The sequence below is a fragment of the Balaenoptera musculus genome, chromosome 5 (assembly GCF_009873245.2).
Source record: "Balaenoptera musculus isolate JJ_BM4_2016_0621 chromosome 5, mBalMus1.pri.v3, whole genome shotgun sequence".
Lineage (NCBI taxonomy): Eukaryota > Metazoa > Chordata > Mammalia > Artiodactyla > Balaenopteridae > Balaenoptera > Balaenoptera musculus.
This window is the reverse complement of record NC_045789.1, coordinates 34,332,489-34,352,819: the sequence shown is the minus strand read 5'-3', so window position 1 is coordinate 34,352,819 and position 20,331 is coordinate 34,332,489. Positions and strand designations below refer to the sequence as shown.

General features: G+C 44.0%; 1 protein-coding gene across 4 annotated transcripts in view; it reads left to right on the top strand.

Moving 5' to 3' along the window:
• Positions 1-11,501: 11,501 nt before the first annotated feature.
• TMEM154 (transmembrane protein 154) overlaps positions 11,502-20,331 on the top strand; it is a 45,169-nt gene continuing 36,339 nt past the window's right edge. For 2 of the 4 annotated variants that reach the window (XR_005020098.1, XM_036853970.1), the window contains exon 1: positions 11,502-11,645. Coding sequence is in view for 2 of the 4 variants with exons in the window: in XM_036853970.1 (XP_036709865.1) it covers positions 11,555-11,645 (91 nt within the window). In the remaining 2 variants the exon portion in view is untranslated. The remainder of the gene's footprint in view (positions 11,646-20,331) is intronic. The other 2 variants (XM_036853969.1, XM_036853971.1) reach the window with 2 other exon arrangements.

Genomic DNA, 20,331 nt, shown 5'->3' with positions numbered 1-20,331 from the left:
ATTTGTTTATTTATTTATTGATTGATTGATGTCTGCTGGGTCTTCGTTGCAGTGCGCAGCCTTCTCATTGCCGTGGCTTTTCTTATTGCAGAGCACGGGCTCTAGGCGCATGGGCTTCAGTAGTTGTGGCACGCAGGCTCAGTAGTTGTGGCGCACGGGCTTTGTTGCTCCGCGGCATGTGGGATCTTCCCAGACCAGGGCTCGAACTCGTGTCCCCTGCACTGGCAGGCGGATTCTTAACCACTGGACCACCAGGGAAGTCCCAAGATTTAATTTTTAAACAGGAAAACACAAGTGTGATTTCAGAATTATTCTTTGTGAAAAATGATAACTTATCTTTATTAATTTGAAAAAAACTCTAGAAAGAAAGAGTGGGTGACACATTTTCTGCCATCTACTTATCTGCATTTTCTAATGTTTCTACAGTGAGAATGTATCACCTGAGAAATATATAAATGTTGTATTAACATATGAATTGGAAGCAATTAAAAGGCAAAGACAGCAATTTATTTGGTAGTAGCCAGCATGGTGCCATAAGTAAGTAAATAAAGGCTCTCTTTTCTAATGCCTTTGAGTGTGATGATCTCCATTCCAGAGTTAGCACATGTAAATGATACTACATACCCTGGGAACACACTGGAGCCTATTTTGGTGCATTTGAATTTAGAATTGGAGTAATAAACCCGTTTGGGTTAGTTCAGATGATAGTTAGTCATGTGAGTATTTGTGCTATGACTTCACTTACTATGTACTTAAACAGGCACCCAGATGGACAGCTGTGCAAGATGCTATTTTCATCTGCCTCCGATCTCTCGGAAAGTGGTTTCATCCAAATTGCAGCAAAGCACCCAGTCCTCAATGAAAACCCACCAACATCAAATGCAATGCTTTCAAAAGCAACCTGTTTTGTAATACGGGCAGGAAGAATAAATGTTCTTTAAAAGACAATGTTCTTCATGGAGCGGGCTTACTAAATACCAGTCAAGTCATGTCACCACTGCCCTTAACAACGTCCAGGGTTCCTCGTCACCGACAGAATCCAATTCTATTCCTCACTCCGTCTCCAGCCCTCGTCCTAGCTTCCTCTCTAACCTTATCGCCCACCATGTCTCTTGATACACCCTACTTTCTGACCGCGTGAGATTGCCTTTCCCTGAGCAAGCCGAGCACTTTCAGATCTCTGTATATCAAAAATTCCTTTTGCGGGTGTACAACAAACGTGACTAAGAGCCACTACTAAGGAGAAAACTCTGTAGCTATTTCACTGACACTTGAATAATTTTCCATCAGTTTCTTCTGATCACTACACCCTGGAATTGGGACATTCCTACTTTGTGCTTCAATGGCAGCCCCTTTCCTGGAGTATAGCACATATTCACTCAACCATTTGGTTGCAAGAGGACTTCAGTGTGTCATGTGGGTTCCACGAGAAAGTCGGACGAGCATGGAGCCCAGGCCCAGTACCTGGATTCCAAGCTCTGTGACCTTGGGTTGGTCCCAGACTTCCCATTCCTCAGCTGCCTCAGGGAAATAAGGATGCCGGCCCTGCTTCCCTCAGGGTTTGGGATGAGGAGTAAATGGGTGGGAAAACACCTTGTAAGCTGTAAAGCACACCCAGGGTGAGGTGTTCACTTCTCAATCTCAATTTTCACTTTAGTCTAGTACAGGGGTTCTCAGCCTCAGTGCTATTGACATTTTGGGTGGCTGGATGATCCCTTTGGTGGCGGTGCTGGCCTGTGTGTTGCAGGACGTCTACTTACTAGATGCCAGTAGCATCACCAAAAATGTTTCTAGACATTTCCAAATGTCCCTGGGGAGAAAGTGCCCCCAGTGAGAACCCCTGGTATAGGATGAATTTTTAGAGTTGTGTTCCTTTTTTTTGTTTTGTTTTGGTGTTTTTTTTTTTTTGGCCATACCACATGGCATGTGGAACGTCCCTGACCAGGGATTGAACCCATGCCCCCTGCATTGGAAGCATGGAGTCTTAACCACTGGACCACCAGGGAAGGCCTTAGAGTTGTATTCTGGTCACCCTTCCATCTCTCCCCCTAAACTGTTCCCTCTAGCGCCATTCACAGTCTTTTCTCATCATCAGATAAACAAGGCTTTTTAAAATTCCCACTCTCTGCCAATCTTTTGTAAAGATGTTTTTACCGTTATCCATGTGCAGACTTAGTAGCTTCTCTGGATTCTGTCCACAGAATCTCCCAGAAGAAAACTTCATTTTCTGGACACTGAACTCAAAAACACTTCCTCTTTTCTAACTCCATCTTCCATCTTTGTTTACTAGACAATCCTACTTTTGATACACAATTTCTCTTAAAAATCCAAATTTTTTCCAACCTACCTGCAGGCCTAAAAGTCATTCCATCATTGTGGGTCTCTTTTTCTCCTCACACATCTATTTTGCTCTGTTTTTTAATATTAAGAAGGTATTAAGAAGGTAATACATGTATTACATTGTTTCCAATAGTACCAAAGTATATTAAAGGAGATCTGTCCCCTTGATTTCCCCTCCTCCTCCTCCTGCCCCCTCCCGCCCGGATTTCACTGTCCCTCTCCAGAGATAACTGTTAATTCCTGGTGGATCTTATCCTCCAGTTTTCTATCCAGATGCAAGCATATTTTTCTCCTCACTGCTTTTTCAACATGCTAATGTTTGTATATGATGTATATGATGATGTATATGATGGCGATCAGTTTTCTCTTATTCTGTGTCTGGCCAGAATAATTCTCCATCCCTAAAGATGGTCAAAGAGGAGGCTTTATTAGTGCTCTGCAGGTATCAAAAACAGAGTCCACTCCTGCCAAAGCCCCACGGGAGCAGCCACGTGTGCCGGAACCACTGGGTAGCCCAACGAGGCCAGGCGAACCCCTTCAGGTATTCACACCCTAACCCACACGTGAAGACCTCCATTCCATTCTCTTTGATTCTTTTTTTTTTTTTTTTTTTTTTAAAGAAGCAACATGTTTTGCAAAGGACCCTGAGGAGAGAGGACAGACAGGTTTATGCAATGGCAAAAAATAGCTACACCAGAGGAGGAGAATTAGGCAGGGTGTGACTGGGGCTCATTCCAGGGACTGTGCTCCTTTGAAAAGGCTCTCGGATTAAATTCCTGGCTGGGAGATGGTAAGAATTATTTTGTTTCTGATTCAGTAACTTGTGACTATTTACAAATGCAGGTGCCCAAGTGCAAAGAAGAGAGTTTTAAAAATCCCATTTGAATAAGGGCCATTTTTAGATTCTTCCTCTAATTCCTCTGTTCATTCAACATGTATTCAGTAGTTTTAGGCTCTCTTGTGGGGCAGAGTTTTGAGGAGGAGGAAGTCATCAAGTTGATTCAGACATGGATCCTGCTCTCCAGAAGCACATGGTCCATCAGGGCAGAAAGAGATTGTCTAAATTATATAATCCAAATATAATGTGATAAAGGTCACGAGTACAGCTAACATGCTGCAGATGCTGTCAGTATACCTCCTCTCCAATAAACACTGCCATGAACAGTGTTTCCAGCACAATTGTCCAGGGACCCAGAGATCCAGGAAGGCCATGGGTGATAGCTCAGCATGACTCAGCCGTGTGTATTGCACAGCATGACTCAGCCATGTATATTGCACAGCATGACTCAGCCATGTACATTTGCTGGCTCTGCACTGAACATTGGCCCCCACAGGTGGGGGGCAGGAAGATGACAGTGGCGAGTTAAGTGTAAACAGCTCTATCTCCACAAGCCTTATCTTTACTGTTTACAGGATGATGTGACAGCCACATTTCTCAGTGCTTTCACGACTTCTCCAAAAGCAGCTCTTATTTTCTCCTCTGACATTTTCTATTCAGGTCTGCAACTTGTGAATGAAGAATCTTAAGAGCTTTATTAGTCAGCTGTTGCTGCACTGATGCTATGTGAAAACAACCCTAAATCTCTCCATAGCTTACAATCATAAACATTTATGTTCAAGGATCTGTTAGTCAGCTGAGATTTGGCTGATCCAGGCTGAGCTGGACTGGATTCCAGGTTGCTGATCTTGTTGAGATCTGTTTTGCATTACAGGGCTCAGGATCTCAGATCACAGAAATGCAAGATCCCGGGAACACAAGACGGCGAGCCAGACTGTGATGGCTCTGAAAGAATTTAGCCCACACTGTCTCTTCCACCCGTATTTTTTTTGGTCAGAGCAAGTCATACGTGGCCTGGGTCAAGATCGAGAAGGCGGGGAAGTAAATGTTGCCTACGTGAGTGGAAGAAACTGCCAAGTTACAGGGCATGGATGAAATTCCTGTCATTCCTATCTAATCAGCTATAAGGGATTGCCGTTGTCCTCAAGAGAAAACCTCACAATGAGATCTAGAAGTAAGTGACCTCTTTCCATGTAGTAGAGTTGTTGCTGGCCCGTGGGTGCTGCGACACCAGTGCCAGTGCCCCTGTGTGGTTGTAGCTGAAATGATCATCACTGTAGAGACTTGAAGACTTTTGTCCCCGCCTTCAGATAAGTTTTGTGCCTGCTGCTTCACAAACAGTGAAGGAAACACATCATCTTTCTTTTCAGTGTACTTGCCTGTTCATTTCCTTCCTCTTGCCTCAGATCCACAGCTGTCATGCTGCTCCAACCCCCATGTTAATAGCTGCTCCATTTCAACTTCATCGTACTCAGCTGTCTGGCAATTCTGGAGGTCCTCCGCCCTCCTCTCTCATTCAGCCCAAGGCTTCAACGTTGCTGTAAATATCTGCCTACATTTCTGGAGCTCAGTGATGAAGGACAGGCTTGAGAATGGGCTGGGTTGTTTGTTGCAGGTCCTCTCTTTAGAAGCTGAGGTCTATTTCTCCACTAAGAACTTTTAAATGAGCATGCTCCCAAAAGAACCTCATAGACTCATAGAATATGGGCTTTAGCAATCATCTAGTCAACCTCACTGTTTCACAGACAAAGCAAATGAGGCCAGAGAATCTAGTTCATGAAAGAACCAGGACTGGGGCCTTGAACTTGGGATTCTCAGTCCAATGGAGCCAGTGTCTTACCACATCCATCCTTCCTCCAGGGGAATTAGTTTCACTGTTATTGAAGTTATGAATATGGTGGCAGGATACTAGATGAAATTTAAAAAATATGTGGACCAGGGGGCTCTGGACTCCATTTACACACCCGTCTAAAGACCCCATAACTAGCAAATTAGGCTACTATTTGGTCTAGGAAAAGGAGGACTCAGCTAAAATGCAAAGATAAAGAGTCGATCACTTGTGATCTTCTAAAGGCCCAAGGAAGGAGACAGCCCTCCCTACCAGCTCTGGCATTCCCAAGGCAATCTCAGAGAAAAGGAGGAGGATGGAGGGAGAGAGATGACGGGTTGTATCTGTGACTGTATTCAGTTTACCACGACCAGAACTGAAATTTGAAATTGATGCTATAATAGAAAAATAGAGCAAATTACCATTTTTCCATACCCGAGTTTGTACCTTCAGTCTGTTGGCAGGATAATGACATGAATGGCTAGTGCTGCAAGTGGAAGTAGAGGTGATACTGCTAGCTAATATCTATAGAAAAAGATCTGAAGGATTTAAGCATGGAATACTTTTGTTTTGCTTATATGCATTTAAAATTGTTCCACAATAGGGACTTCCCTGCTGGCGTAGAATTCACCTGCCAATGCAGGGGACATGGGTTTGAGCCCTGGTCCGGGAAGATCCCACATGCTGCAGAGCCCGTGCGCCACAACTACTGAGCCTGCACTCTAGAGCCCGCGAGCCACAACTACTGAGCCCTCGTGCCACAACTACTGAAGCCTGCGTGCCTAGAGCCCATGCTCAGCAACAAAAGAAGCCACCGCAATGAGAAGCCCACGCACCGCAACGAAGAGTAACCTCCATTCGCCGCAACTAGAGAAAGCCCACACTCATCAACGAAGACCCAAACAGATAAATTTATAAAAAAAAAAAGTTCCACAATAAACATGTACTGCTTTTGTAATTTAAAAATATATTATTTTAATTTAAAAATAATTACCTCCCAGCCTGCCCTACTCTCTCCCACTTGATTCAAATCCTCCCAATTTTTGCTTATTTTTGGCATGACCCACATACCTTGGCACTGGAGTTGTTCCTCGTGGTGTCTTTCTTTATTCTATTATAGTTTACTATTTCCCCCAAATCTTCGTGCCTTTGTATTTTCTAGTTACATTGGTGTTGAGGACTTAGTTGGCCAGCACATCATCAACTGTGAATCTGGAAAGTCAAATTAAACAGAAAAAGAAATAAAAGAACAAGCGCTGAGGTCACTCATCTGCATTTATCATTCTCAAGTGGACTTTGATATAGATACTCTGTATTTGTTAGTGATGTATGTCCTACTTCAAAAATACTTGAAGGGACTTACAAAGAAAAGCTATCAAGATATGATTTGATCAAAACTGAAACAGCAGTGGAAGGAAGTTTAATTCCTTTTAACAGGTGTGGGAGGCCACCAGGGCAGTGAGGTGGGGAGACCGACCAACCGGATCTTCTTGGTACATTCTGATGGGTGTTGTGGGGTGAGGTGGGGGAAGGCCCCTTAGGCCAGCTGGGGGCAGGGGGAGGCTTCTGAGAAGGTTCCCTGGTGCAGATGTCTCCTAGACTAAGTCCTGCAGGATGAGTTAGAGTTAGCCAGGGAAAGGAATGCCCCTAGAAGTGGTAAGGAAACCTGGGCTCATGAAAGTTCTACACCCAAGCTTTACTTCTAGTTCCAGGTTTTTTGGCAAACAAGGCAAAAATGAAAATACATCGTGCTATTTATTTCTTACTGTGTGACATAGGGGACATAACTTTCTAGGAACCAAAAATGAAACGCCAGAAGAGTGATTCTCTAGTTTTATCGTGTGTGAAAATGCCCCCAAGCATCATTAAAAATTCAGAGTTCTGTAGCTCAGCTCCAGAGACTCAGACTCAGTAGTGCTGGGGTGGGGTCCAAGGCTACGCATTTTGACAAACTCCCCGAATAATTCTGGGGTAGGTGCCCCCACCTCCAGCCCACCTAAAAAATACTGCTGTAAAGGGAATTTTTTATCTGCCTACCCAGTCATTCATTTGTTCATTCAAAAAAACAAACCAGAACAAAACAAACACTGTCCTAAATGCTGTGGCTAGACTGGAGAACCAGACAGAGAAGCCCCCTGCCCTCAGGGGCTTGCTGATCGCTGAGAGGAGGACCCTGAATCTCCAGACCAGCCAGCTTCTTCTCCTCAGGTGCTCCCCACAGGACCCTCCAGACCAGAGCCCACACGCCACTTCAGCTCTTAACTTCAATCCTTCTCAGTTTCGTTTTTGGTGACCAGACCATCTGCTTAGGCCCTGAAGACTCTGTCGTGGAGGTGTAATAGGGAAGAACCTTTTGTATTCTATTACAAGTTAATCACAAAAGGGATGTTGCCTATAGGCTTACATTATACATAATGGCCCATCTCTGGGAATCCTGCCTCCCAGGTAATGAGCATTAAGTAAAATACCTTTGTTTGGCTCACAGGAAACATCCTGACCAGGTCCACCAGTGAATGACTGCAGGAAGGAAGAAATGAACACATTCCCCTCTGGAGGCTGATGGGAACCAGGAAGTGTTTGACTTTACTCCCTCCCCTTTCAGTATAAAAGGAGGCTGAATTCTAACTCAGGCAGGATGGTTCCTTGGGGTATGAGTCCACCATCTCTCGGCCTGCTGGCTTTCCAAATAAAGTCATTATTCCTTGCCCTAACAACTCGTCTCTCGATTATTGGCCTGTCGTGCAATCCCTGTAAGAGTTGGCCCTAATTATTCCTCTGCTTCCAATTTCGGAGAAGCCAGATATGTACCCCTTAACCAATCACTGGAACCAGTCACTAGAACTGGCTTCTAGTTCCCCATGCCAACGGCTCCCATCAGGGTGCTGAAGCCTCCCCTTTTTTCCACTGTAGAGCTTTCCCACTCCTCTGCTAGACTTTGAGTTTCTGCGTAATGCAAGTGATGGTGGCCGACTCCCTTGCTGCAGCAAGCTCTTGATACATGGCCTTTGCCATTTGGCTTGTTCTAATTTGGTTGGCCTTCCTGTATTTCCACAGCGTCCATGAGTGTGTGTAAGCATGTGTAGGGGGTGTGCCTGTGTGTTGGAAATGGCGGGGTTGGCGGCTAGAGGGGGAAAATGGGGGCGGGTGCACTCCCTGCAAGATCTTATCATTTCTGGGCTGTTCCCTTGGAGTCCCTCTTCCTTTAGGGCTGCGGAGGAGGGGCAGAAGGGAAGGGAGGAGGAATTGGATGAGAGTTGATTGTAAAAGCCAGACTCTCGTGTGAAAGTCATAAAGAGCACCTCCAACCAGTAACGGGCTTCTCTTCCTGCCCTCCTGAGCAGGAGGAGGCCTCAGGGCACCTCCTAGGCACCCTACCTCCTTACCTCCCCTCCTCCTACCTGCGCTGAAAGCCGAAGGCAGGCACCGCTGACCTCATGCCTGGCCCGTGTGCCTGCCATTCTCGCTGAGGCTCTCCGCTGCCTCACAGCCGTGACTGGGGCCCTGACTTCCTGCCACGAGTGTATCAGGATTTAATCTGAGGCCAGGCGGCCACTGCCAAAATGAATGGTTGGTAAAATTAGAACAAACAAAGGTAAATAGCCCTTTACCTAGTGCACAGTCACCCTGGGATTTAACTGCAGCAAAGAGATCATGGAGGTGTCACGGTTTTCTGATCAATGATGGTAATTTTCTTCCCCTGGAGATCAGCTTATCACTCGAAGGGTCTTAGAGAGCACAGGAGTCAAAAGAAAAGTACAAGGTGATGCAGGGTTTCTCTGCAGCTTATTTTGCACATCATTCTAAGTGATGTAGTGTTGCCTGCTCAGAAGCAACACTTGGCACCCTTAGAGAGACTGAGACACTGGCTGGCAGGGTGTGGGCTCCACGGATGTCTGTGCTCCAGCCGCAGACACCTGACTCTGCAAAGCCTCCAGCAAGCTGTATTTTAAAATCAAAGAAACCAAGGCTCACACCTTGCTGTTGCCAAACACATGCCTCAAGCCTGGGATCCAAGATGGTTTTAATAGAGCGTAAATGGCAAAATGAAGAGATCTCCCAAGCCCTGGGTCTTCTCTCTGGCACACGTGCGTTGCAGCGGGAGAAATGCCTGCTAGTGCAGGAATGATCGCCCTCAAACTTAGCACTAGAGGGTCTTGGAGCCAGTGGTCTTTTCACTTGCTCATCCATAGTTTGATTAATAGGTCTTTCTCCGTTGTTTTCAAATCAATCATCCAGTTTTGAACTCTTTTCTTCTGTTGTTTGTTCTGTATTGTCACCTAGAGTGCAAAAGCATATTTTATCAGGAATTGACTTAACTGCCAGTTTAAAATATTGAAATGCAGACTGTAAATCCAGTAACACGGATTAGCACGTGCATCGTCAACCTATTTCTGTGGATAAGAACTGTGATAAGCGGTGACTAATGACAGTGAAGAGCAGCAATGCGCTAAACAAAAAATTAATGGCCATGTCAGGGCCTGAGGAATCCAGTCACCTCGTGTGCTCACAGCAATCGGATCAGTGAAGATGGTATGGACCAGAAGTTGGTGACTCACGATAGGCTGCCAGCAAAGGGTTAGAGATGAGATGGGTGTCTGGTGCCTCTCTCTGTCTGCCTGTCTCTCTTGGCACCATAACAAACATGATTATGAAATTCCATTCTTTTTTTGTTGTTTTTCTATAAACTTTATTTCTCAAAACGGTCTTATGATATTTGTGGGATAAATACTCAACATTTATGTGAAATTCCATTCTGCAGTGTTTAGACCTAATCCAAGGAAAGGACTTCAATAGAACACAGAAAACCTAACCTACTCTAATCACCCCAAACACTGCTATGAACTATGAACTTCCTGCATTGTTTCAATTGGGTAGGATTTCCACCCCCATTCTAATCCAACTCAGTTCTATTTTGTTTGTTGTTAACAACCTCTGAGAAAATAGTCATTCAAGAAGGAAGAAAGGTAAAATACAGAATTTATTTCCCCCCCTGAGAACATATTCTGCTTTGGAAATAGGCCCCTTAAAAGATCATTTATCTCTTACCATAGATCTAGCAATTGAGCTCCCTGGTATTTTCCCAAAGGAGTTGAACATTTACGTCCACACAAATAGCCATACACGGATGCTTCTAGCAGCTTTGTTCCTAATCACCAAAACGTGGAAGCAACCTCGATGTCCTTCAGTAGGTGAATGGATAAATAAACTGTGGTCCATCCAGACAATGGAATATTATTCAGCACTAAAAAGAAATGAGCTCTTAAGCCAGGAAGAGACATGGAGGAAACTTAAATGCATATCACTAAGTGAAATAAGCCAGTCCGAAAAGGCTACGTACTTCATGAGTCTAGCTATCTGTCATTTTGGAAAAGGCAAAACTGTGGTGACAGTAAAAAGATCAGTAGTTGTCAGCTGTTGGGGTGGTGGTGAGAGAGGCATGAACAGGTGGACCACAGAGGAGTTTTAGGGCAGGGAAACTACTCACTATGATACTATAATGATGATACATATCATTACTATACCTTTGCCCAAACCCATAGCATATACAACGCCAAGAGTGAATTCTAATGTGAACTATGGACTTGGGGTGGTTATGATGTATCCATGTAAGTTTACCAATGGTAACAAATGTACCACTCTGCAGGGGGTATTGATAATGGGGGAGGCTGTGCATGTTTGGGGACTGGGGGTGTATGGAAAATCTCTGTGCTTTCCTCTTAATTTTGCTGTGAACTTAAAACTGCTCTAAAAAATAAAGTCTTTATAATGAAAAAAAATAAACCAACCAAACCTAAAAAGATGATTTCTCTCTGGAGAAGAAGAGCACAGCCTTCAGGCATGGGTGTAGCATTGTCCTTTTCCTTCTGATGAGCTGGGGGGGGGCGGGGCATTCAGGGCCCAAGGAGGAGCATATGTGCCTGGCCAGAGAGAAGTGGGATGGCCATTTCCTGATGGCACAGGTGTCCCTGCTGTCTGGTGTCCAATATGGTAGCCACTAGCCACTAGCCACATGGAGTTACTGAAATTTACATTAAAAAAATAAAAACTAACAATTCACTTCTCGCTAGCCCTATTTCGAGTGCTCAGCAGCCTATGTGGCTAATGGCTACTGTATTGGACCTCTCAGATTCAGAACATTTCCATCAGGTCAGAAAGTTCTACCGGAGAGCGCTGCTCTAGACTCCAGGCAGCCCCGGAGGCTGACCTGGGGACTGAGGATCAATAAAATCACAAATCGAGACCCGACCCCCAGTCCCAGATTCTGAATGACATCTAAGCAACGGACACTGCTTCCACGGGGACAATGTCAAAAGATGGAGGCCCACGCGGGGCCGAGACGGAAAAGGGCTTGAGAGGCGTGTTAACTAAATCAGTGCTTGAAGAGCAACTTCTCTTTGGCAATTCTTGCTGGTCTGACAGGCTCCTGACGAATTACATCACTTCCTAAAAAACAGGCAAACACCTCTCCTTCAAGTCAGCACCGACCCAAACAAGCAGGAAACAGGAAACGTTCACGTTTCGGCGGGGCTGAAAGTGCGCGCAGCATCATGATGCCGGGGCGCGCGGATCCCGAGGCGCCCCGCGCCGCCCTCATCTTCGCCCTGCTCATCGCGTTCCTCCCCACCCGCCAGGCGCAGGGTAAGCACCCCTAGGCTTTCCACTCCAGGCGAGGAGGAAAATGAACGCTTGTCTCGTGCCGAGGCTACAGAACTCTGCCGGGGAGGGTAACACCCAGAAAACTCTAAGCCTTCCTGTGAAAAAAGTGGAGAAAAGTCGAACTGTCTTTTTTGGGGGAAGGAGGGAGGAGGGACTTGGCTTCGTTTGCAGCCGGCTAATCCAGCTCCAGCTCACTCCCTGAATTTACCCTTCCCGCAGTCTTTGTTTTCTAAGATGTAATTTACCGGTCCCAGTCATTTACTGGCTTTAATGGGCATATTAAGAAAATGATCAACTCTTTGGCAGTTCCTGTAAAAGAACGTTTCAGTCAGCTGAAACAGAGAAATTATGAATTTACTTTTAATAATGTGGGCTGAGAAGTCTGCTGGTTCCAAAAATTCCTGGAAAACTGGGGTATGGAAATTTACTACTGGAAAGTAGACTAAAGAAACACCATAATTAAAAAAAAAAAAAAGTAAACAGGAAATTATCTGAGGAATTACCAGGCATACACTGTAACTTATTAAATCTTTCATCTGCTTTCCTTTGATCTTGTTACTTTGGGAGAGATTTTCTTTGCATTGATTGCGACTAATGAAGCTTTGTTTTAAAAAGTAATGTGACTGTAGTGAATCAAAGGTACCAGAAAAGACAAAATATTAAATCTCATAATTCTGAGCTAAGAGCAGCAATTGATTTATACCCTGGCAACAAGTACAATCACCCTCCATTGCCTCTTACAGCTGTGTGGATTTGCCCTTGGGTAAATAAGCTAGTTGCCTGTGGTTCCTGTCAGTGGACACCGCCTGCTGCTAGTGTAGAGCTGTACTGGGGGGTGCAGCTATACTGCGTGTACAGCTGTTCTGGGGGTGCAGATGAAGAAACTGAGGTGGAGGAAGGTGAGACCCACCGACAGTCAGCTCTCCTGATTTGGACTCCAGGGTCTCCCCTCTCGCCGCAGGGGATCGACCACGCCCCCTGCCTGGACCTCTGGACCATATTCCTTTCCGAGGGGCGTCCCTCAGCACCCACGGGAGCAGGGCCCAGCCATCCCTCTTCACCTCTTTCAACTATCACAGCTACCACACTTTCCTCAAACACGCTCCTGAGAATGACATTTAACCTGCCTGAGTAGTTTCTTGAACATCTGAAAATGATTGACTCAAAGTGTCTGCAATTCAGGAGATGCAAAGGACTCAGTGAAAGGTGTCCCTCTGAGACCCGTATCTGATCAGTGACTCTTCCCCTGAAAGAGCTCCGGTGGGTCCTCATTTATGGCCCCTGGCCTCTCGCTGCAACCTCCTTTCCACGGCATCTCCTTCTGTCTCCCTCCTGCTCCCCAACTGCAGCCCCTCAGTCACGGTACAGAGCGTGTGCTCCAGGCTTCTGGGGCTCTGGCCACAAGTGATGACAAATTCCCTTTTTTTCTACTGAATGGATGCCTATGTAACCTTAAAAGGCTCAGACTGAATGTTACCTCTTCTTTGGTGTCTCTCTCACTGCCCCTTCCCTGGCACGCTGCCTGTTTTACCCCCAGAGACCTAAACTTCTGTAAACCCAGCTAACCACCTGGAATCATAACTGTGTCTACGTCCATGCCTCCCACCAGGCTGTGAGCACCTCCAGGGAAAAGAAAATCCCCTTTTGTTCATCTTTGATTTCCCCAAATCTCGTAAAGGGTCAGCATAAATTAGGAACTCAGTTTTTCTTGATAAGTACTAAAATCGTCCTAGAATGGATATGAGACTGATCACTAAAGACTGATGAGCTCCTGAGAGCAGGTAGTGTTAGGATGTCAGGAGAAGTGGAAGATGAAAAGCTGCATTTCAGGGGAGAACAGGGATTATCTGAATCATCCCACACACTCACCTGTCTCCATTCCCAGTGCCTGAAAATGCAAAAATGCCCACTTGCAAGCAGCTGTATAATCAAAGCCTATTACTTTGAGATTAGCCAAGGGAAAGGCTGTTCTAAATTAAGGATTGAATATATATTGTAAAATTAAGTAAGGTATATCCTTTTGAGCTAATGGTGCCTAAGACTTTAGGATGTGAGTTCGTTTAAAGGTGTCACAGTTGTATCTATTTCCTTGAATTCTTCAAAAAATACCTTGGAGATGTTTGGTAAAAGAATCCGATCTACTGAACAGCCTGATTCTCCTTTGCAAGCATAATCCAGGTTTATCTCAAGTCAAGCCTTTATTAACCACAAATAGGCAACATTATTTAATAACTGCAGTTACCTGAGACCAGCATCATTATGGTTGAGTCAGCATCTGTTTTGCTTTATGTAGATAGAGAGTCTGGTGCAGAACTGATTACTATCACAAGTGAAATAATCCACTTAGAAGTGAGAGAAATGAGAAAAGAGCTTTTCTGGGATTTTGACAAAACAGATGAGAATAATTAAAGAGAAGCGCTGGGCCTAGGTATCTTGGCCAGTGTAGGATGCCAAGAAAGTTCAGACTCAAGGCAACATTCTGCCTGTGGAATGAAGGGCCACCTCATTCCTTACCCTGTGCCCTCTCAATGTCAGCTTAACACTATCAGAAAGCTAAAAGCAACTTCCAGATACCAAAAGCACAGGATTTATTAGCTGCTAAAAGCAGAACGGTCTGTAGAAAAAAGAGCAAAAAGTCACAAGGCAGAAATAAGCCCTCTGTAACTGTTTTGGTGACCAGAGTTAAACACTGAATTTGACAGAGAGGACTAGGAGGTTTTTCTGGGCTGTTTCAGAACAGTAAGGATCATATAATTATTGGACGAACCTTCAGAAGGAGAGAAAGAAGAGAAGAAAATAATGGTTGCAAAGTTGAAACTGCACTTTCTGATACTGTTCTTATTTCAATGAATGTGACTACCACCTGCTATTTCCTGGGACAGTCCCCATTTCAAGTAGTAAAAATGCTGATGGCCAACATAGATAGTGCTCAGTATATGCCTGTTCTGAACACTTTATATCTACCAACTCATTTAATTCTCATAACAAACCTTATACAGTGGCTACTATTATTCCTATTTTACAAATGAGAAAACAGGGACAGAGGGGTTAACTGACTTGCCAAGGTCACACAGCTAAGTAGTGGATCTAAGTAAGATTCAGCCTCAGGAGTCCACGCTCTAACAATACACTGTATTACCTCTGGGTATTCAGGCTCTGCCAGGCTATGTGTCTAGTTTTAGGTTTGGAAAAGTATGCCTTCCTGACTGTGTAGGTGTATCACACAAACTCTTGGCTGGGCTGTAAGTTTATCACATGTTCATAAAGGAGCTGTATTTGTTTGATTGGGTCAGAGACTGGCTGACAGGAAAAGGGATAGTGGAGTTGGGTTAAACTTTGGCCTGTGGAGGGGAAGGGAGAGGTTGAAAGGTACAGAGTGAGCAACAGAGAATCTGGGGATTAGCATAGTTAAGACCAGAAGCAGGAAAAATAGAATGTTGAAGTCACTGGGTAAGAGGCTTTGGGGTGTGGGAACCAGGGAGAGAAAGCCCAGCCTTCTGTCAGGCAGAGTCACACCGTGGGAGAGCCCTGCTGAGAACTGACCCCAAGGACCAAACAGCCCTCAGGGGCAAAAAGAAAAGAAAAAAAAAAAAACAAACAAGCAGAGAGGGTTTTATTAAGGCTTAAAGTTCTTCCGTGTCTAAAAGGTTGACCCAGGAAAACAGAAGAGGGCAGGACTTTGGCTGGGATAGGCTCAGTTCTGTAAAGAAACAGTGCAACCTGTAATTTGCCTACCTGTGTATAGTTTGCACCACCCTCAACTGTTGGCAAAGATGTGGAGGGACAGAAACCTGGCACCGCCCACGGGAGGGCAGATCAGTGCAATCCTCTAGTGTCTCCTGCCGCTGAACCCATGCACTGGGCTTTGAATTTAAGTTACCATATTTTTCATTTCTAGAAAATCCTAGAATACAGAATATTGTACAATATATAGAGAGAGTCTTGGTTTTATTTTTGCTTATTTGTTCCTTCTTTTATGTCTTTAAACATACTATTCACTATTTGATAATTTTTATCTGAAGTTTATGTAGATCGAATCTTGTTGCTTCTTGTATCTGTCACCTCCCATCATGATAAAAATCTTGGGGGAATGAGGGCCAAACCCAGCACACAGAGCGTGGCCCACCCTATTTAACAGAACCCCACATTTTCTGATCCTGTCACCAAGCTACTGTAAATACTTTCCCAGTGCAGCCTCAGTCCTGTCACCACAAAATAGGGTTTGGAAGAAACTCAGATAGGGGTGTGCTCTGGGCCTGAGGAGAGCGGGTGCTTGGACCTTAGGCTTAAACCCCAGCCTTGGGATGGGGAGAGGGAGACCTCAGGGATCAGCCTCCAAGAGCTGCGTGAGGTACCAAAACCTCATGAGAGGTGCAGGCCAGCAGAGGCAAGCCGGTAACCAGAAGCAGGTGACCAAAGAGGCCAAAGTGACTGCCAAGGAGAAAGAAGCAGACAAAACCGAATTCAAAACCAGGCTGTGGGTCAGGGGTCCACAGTGTCAGGATGATGATGAGGTCAGCCTGGGGGAAGTGCACCTGACTTTGAACTTTGCCAGAATCATTGCAGCTGCTTTTCTTTTTTCTTTCTTTCTTTTTTAAAACCATGAACTGGTGTTTTAGCTTTCACTTTTGACCCAGTAGGTGGACAGGAACGCCTGAAAGTACTATATAGCTTATCATATCCTGTGGGATTCGGGCAAGTCCCCATAGGTGGGTAGGTATGGCTCTGAATTTAAATTTCCTCTACAAGTTTTTTTTTTCTTTCTCCATATTTTCTGGGCCCTGGGGAATTCCTTGCTTTTTTTTTTTTGTGATTTCTTTATACATTTAAGAAGTTGTTTCTTCTATTTCATCTAGTATTTCTAGGTGCTGCATACTGGGTGAATTTTTCAGGTTACTAACTATATGAGGTTATTGGAAAAGGAATTTTTTTTGATACAACCATTCTGGAGAACAATCTGGAAATATTTAGTCAACTGGAGATGTTCATACCCTACAACTACAACAATTCACTGTCAGATCACTCACAAATGTACGACGGCAAAGAGTCATGGCCAAGGATGTGGATTGTAGCATTGTTTGTAAAAATGGGAAAAATAGAAACAATCTAAATATCTATTAACAAAAGAAAAATACATGAAACTTGGTATAGTCACAGAATGAGATATCAGAGAGCAGGTAAACTTAATGAACTACAGCCAAATGTATTAAGATAAATCAGTCTCAAATGTAATGTTGACCAAAAAACCAGTGGAAGATTATTATGCGCAGAATAATTACATTTATTTAAAGTTTTTAAAACACTCCAAATTCTGCTTCTATTGCTTAGGGACACGGGCGTATTTGGAAAGTGTGGGACTGATACGTGCTAATTGAGAAGAGCGGTTAACTTGAAAGAGATTGGGGGAAGGAGGGCTTCAGCTGTATTTACAATGTTGTGTTTCTTTCAGAAAAAAACATGGTGGTCCCGGGTCAGCAAACCAAGAATCATGGGCCAAACTCAGCCAGCTTCCTGCTTTTTTCCAACACTTGAGCTAAGAATAGAATGGTTTTTATATTTTTAATGGTTACATAAAAACAGATAATAGCCTGTATTTTGCCTCTTGGCCCACAAGATCTAAAACAGTTACTCTCTGGCCTGCTAAGAAAAAGTTTGCCAACCCCTGCTCTAGTCATTATGGGGAAATAGAAGATAATTAGGGTGGGTCCCCTGTTATTTGTTACATTCGTCTCTATTCCCTTTGGTAGGTATACGTTCATAATGAAAAGTGAGGGAGCCTGTGAGTTCTTTTCCAGCTCTCCTGAGTCCCCACGAGCTCTCCTCCCTCTTCCCTTTCTATAACTCCCAGTCTCTTTGAAAGACAGCCAACACATCTTCATTTTCACTCGCCGTTCACTTCTCAACCCCCTGCGATCTGGCTGCCATGTCAAGCGCGGCACTCAAATTGCTCTGTCTGGGTCACCAGTGCCTTCTAATAGCCGAACCCAAAGGACCCATTACCGTCTTTATCTTCTGTTTTTCTCTGTAGCACTTAACATAATCAATTATTGAAACCGTCCTCTTCCTTGGGTCTTATGAGGCCATTTTCTTCTTGGTCTCCTATGACTCTGATTGTTCCTTTCCGGTTTGGGGTTATGAATCTCTCTCTTCCACCTGTTTCGTTTGTATTTATCTTTTCTTTTCTCACTCCTTACATCATCTCAGGGTCATGACACACTTTCATCGTTTCTATCCCCCTCCTAGGCTGACGGTTCCCCAAATCACTCCAATCAGGGATGTCTGCCTAGCTCTAGCCCTACATATTCATCGTCTGTCCTCCTAGGAGACGTCCCAGGGGCCCTGGGCTCAGCCTGGCCAAAACGGAACTCTTTCTCTGCTCCCTACTGGTTTAGGCCCTTCTTAGCTCTCACCTAGGTTACTTCATTAACTTCTTAACTAGTCTCTTTGCCTTTAGTCTCCTCTCCAACCCAATTTCACATAACCTCCAGAGTGATGGTTCTCTAACAAAACTGTGATTATTTTTCTCTTGTTTTCACCCCTTCAGTGGTTTTTCATTTCCTTCGGATAGATTCCAGCCCCCTCGGCCTCATTACGAGGCCCCTTGTAAGCTTGTGCTGTGTTCCTTTCCCACTAGACACTTCCCACCATGCATCCTATGATAAGTACTTGAATGTGCCAACCTCTGTCGGGCCACGGAGCTTTCCATAGCTGTGCTTCAGCTGCAGTGCCTTCCTTGCCATCGTTGCTTGACGAACTCCTGAGATTCAATTCAGTGGTCACCTCCTCTGGGAAGTTCTCCTGAATCCTCCACCCCGGATGCAATGAATGCCTTCCCCTCCCATGTCCTCATGATGCTCTGTGCCCAAACATATTATGACTTTTATGAAACTGTAATGTAATTATTGATTTGTATGCCATTGTCCCTACTTACCAGTCACTTCCCAGGGAGGTTGGGGCCTGGTCTCATTCACCCTTATGTCTCTAGAATAGTTCCTGGTACATGACAGGCACACAACTCACTGACTAAAGGAATGAATGACATGAAATTTATTCTATAGCCCAAGACTTACTTGTGTTTGTGACAAAATTATAATCATTTCAATAATGCAATGAAACTGTGGTGATACCTGGATAAATATGACTTTTCGTTAATCCAGTTTTATTTTGTTCTGAAATGTTAAAAGTCTCCCAAATCATTTTGTGTGTGAATAGTTCAGTTCTGGCTCCTCAAACCAAACAGGAAACAGCTATATCTCCCTCTCTTGTAGAGAAAGCTACATGGCTGCACCTATGAGTAGTTCCGAGAGAGCCTTCTGTCCATCTCCCTCTCAGAATATAGAGGGAAGTTCAGACCCAGAAGATAGGCATTGAGCAGCATGACAATTTGCAGAAAAGCCAGGTAGTTACAGACATTTTGGGGAAGTACTTTTTTTTTTTTTACATATTTATTTATTTGGCCGTGCCCCGTGGCATGCTGGATCTTAGTTCCCCGACCAGGGATTGAACATGTGTCCCCTGCAATGGAAGCACAGGGTCCTTACCACTGAACCACCAGGGAAGTCCCTGGGGAAGTATTTTTGAAAAAAAAAAGGGGAATATAAGTTTCATAGACATGAAATTTCAAGCCAGTAAGAGCTGATTTGAAAACTTGAAAAAAAAGTTATGTAACATAAAAAGAATAGAAAAGTCTGCCTCTGGTGCTAAAGACAGCATAGAAGCATTTCCTGAGAAATTAGAGGAGGTGGTTGGAAAGGAGAGCTATCCACCACAGCAGGATCTGATGGGTGGTCGTGTTTTGTGTTTGCTTCCTTAAAACAAAACCAGCAAATCTAGGTTTTTTTTTGCAATCTGAATTTTTTTCTGTGCTTCTATATTTTATATGAATTAAAACGATCTTTATTATTTCTTATTTCCCCACCCCACTGTGGCTTTCAGAAACAGGAGACCAGTTGTTAGGAGGGTTTGTTGACATTTTTTTCCCCTGACAACACTGTTTATTAATTTAAAAATCTATTTATTGTTTTCTAAAAATTATGCTTCTTTATTTGTCTATGATTCAGATGGCCGGATTTAGCAAATAATATAAAACACTCAGATAAATGTAAATTTCCAATAAACAAAAATTTTTTAGTATAACTATTGTACATCCCATGCAATTTAATGTAAGTATACATAAAATATTGCATGGGATACATTTATACTAAAACATTATTTGTTGTTTACCTGATACTCAAATTTAACAGGTGTCCTGTATTTTATCTAGTAACTCTATTTATGATTATGATGACCTTTTGCCAGGCAAAGACCATCCCTGTATTGGTGCATCACTAAGACCAGAGACATTTTGGCTATGTAGCCAGTTAACAAATATTAGAATATTTAAGTTGAGTCCTAAATCAGTCATTCAAATAACAAGGAATTATCACTAAAAAATAAACAAACAAACAAACCCCTGGTGATTAAGTAGACTAAAACTAGGAATCCAAGAGTGGATCAACTTTAGAGAATCTATTCATGTAATTTGTCACATCAAAAACTAAATGAGAGGGACTTCCCTGGTGGCGCAGTGGTTAAGAATCCGCCTGCCAATGCAGGGGACATGGGTTCGATCCCTGGTCCAGGAAGATCCCATGTGCCACGGAGCAGCTGAGCCCGTGCACCACAACTA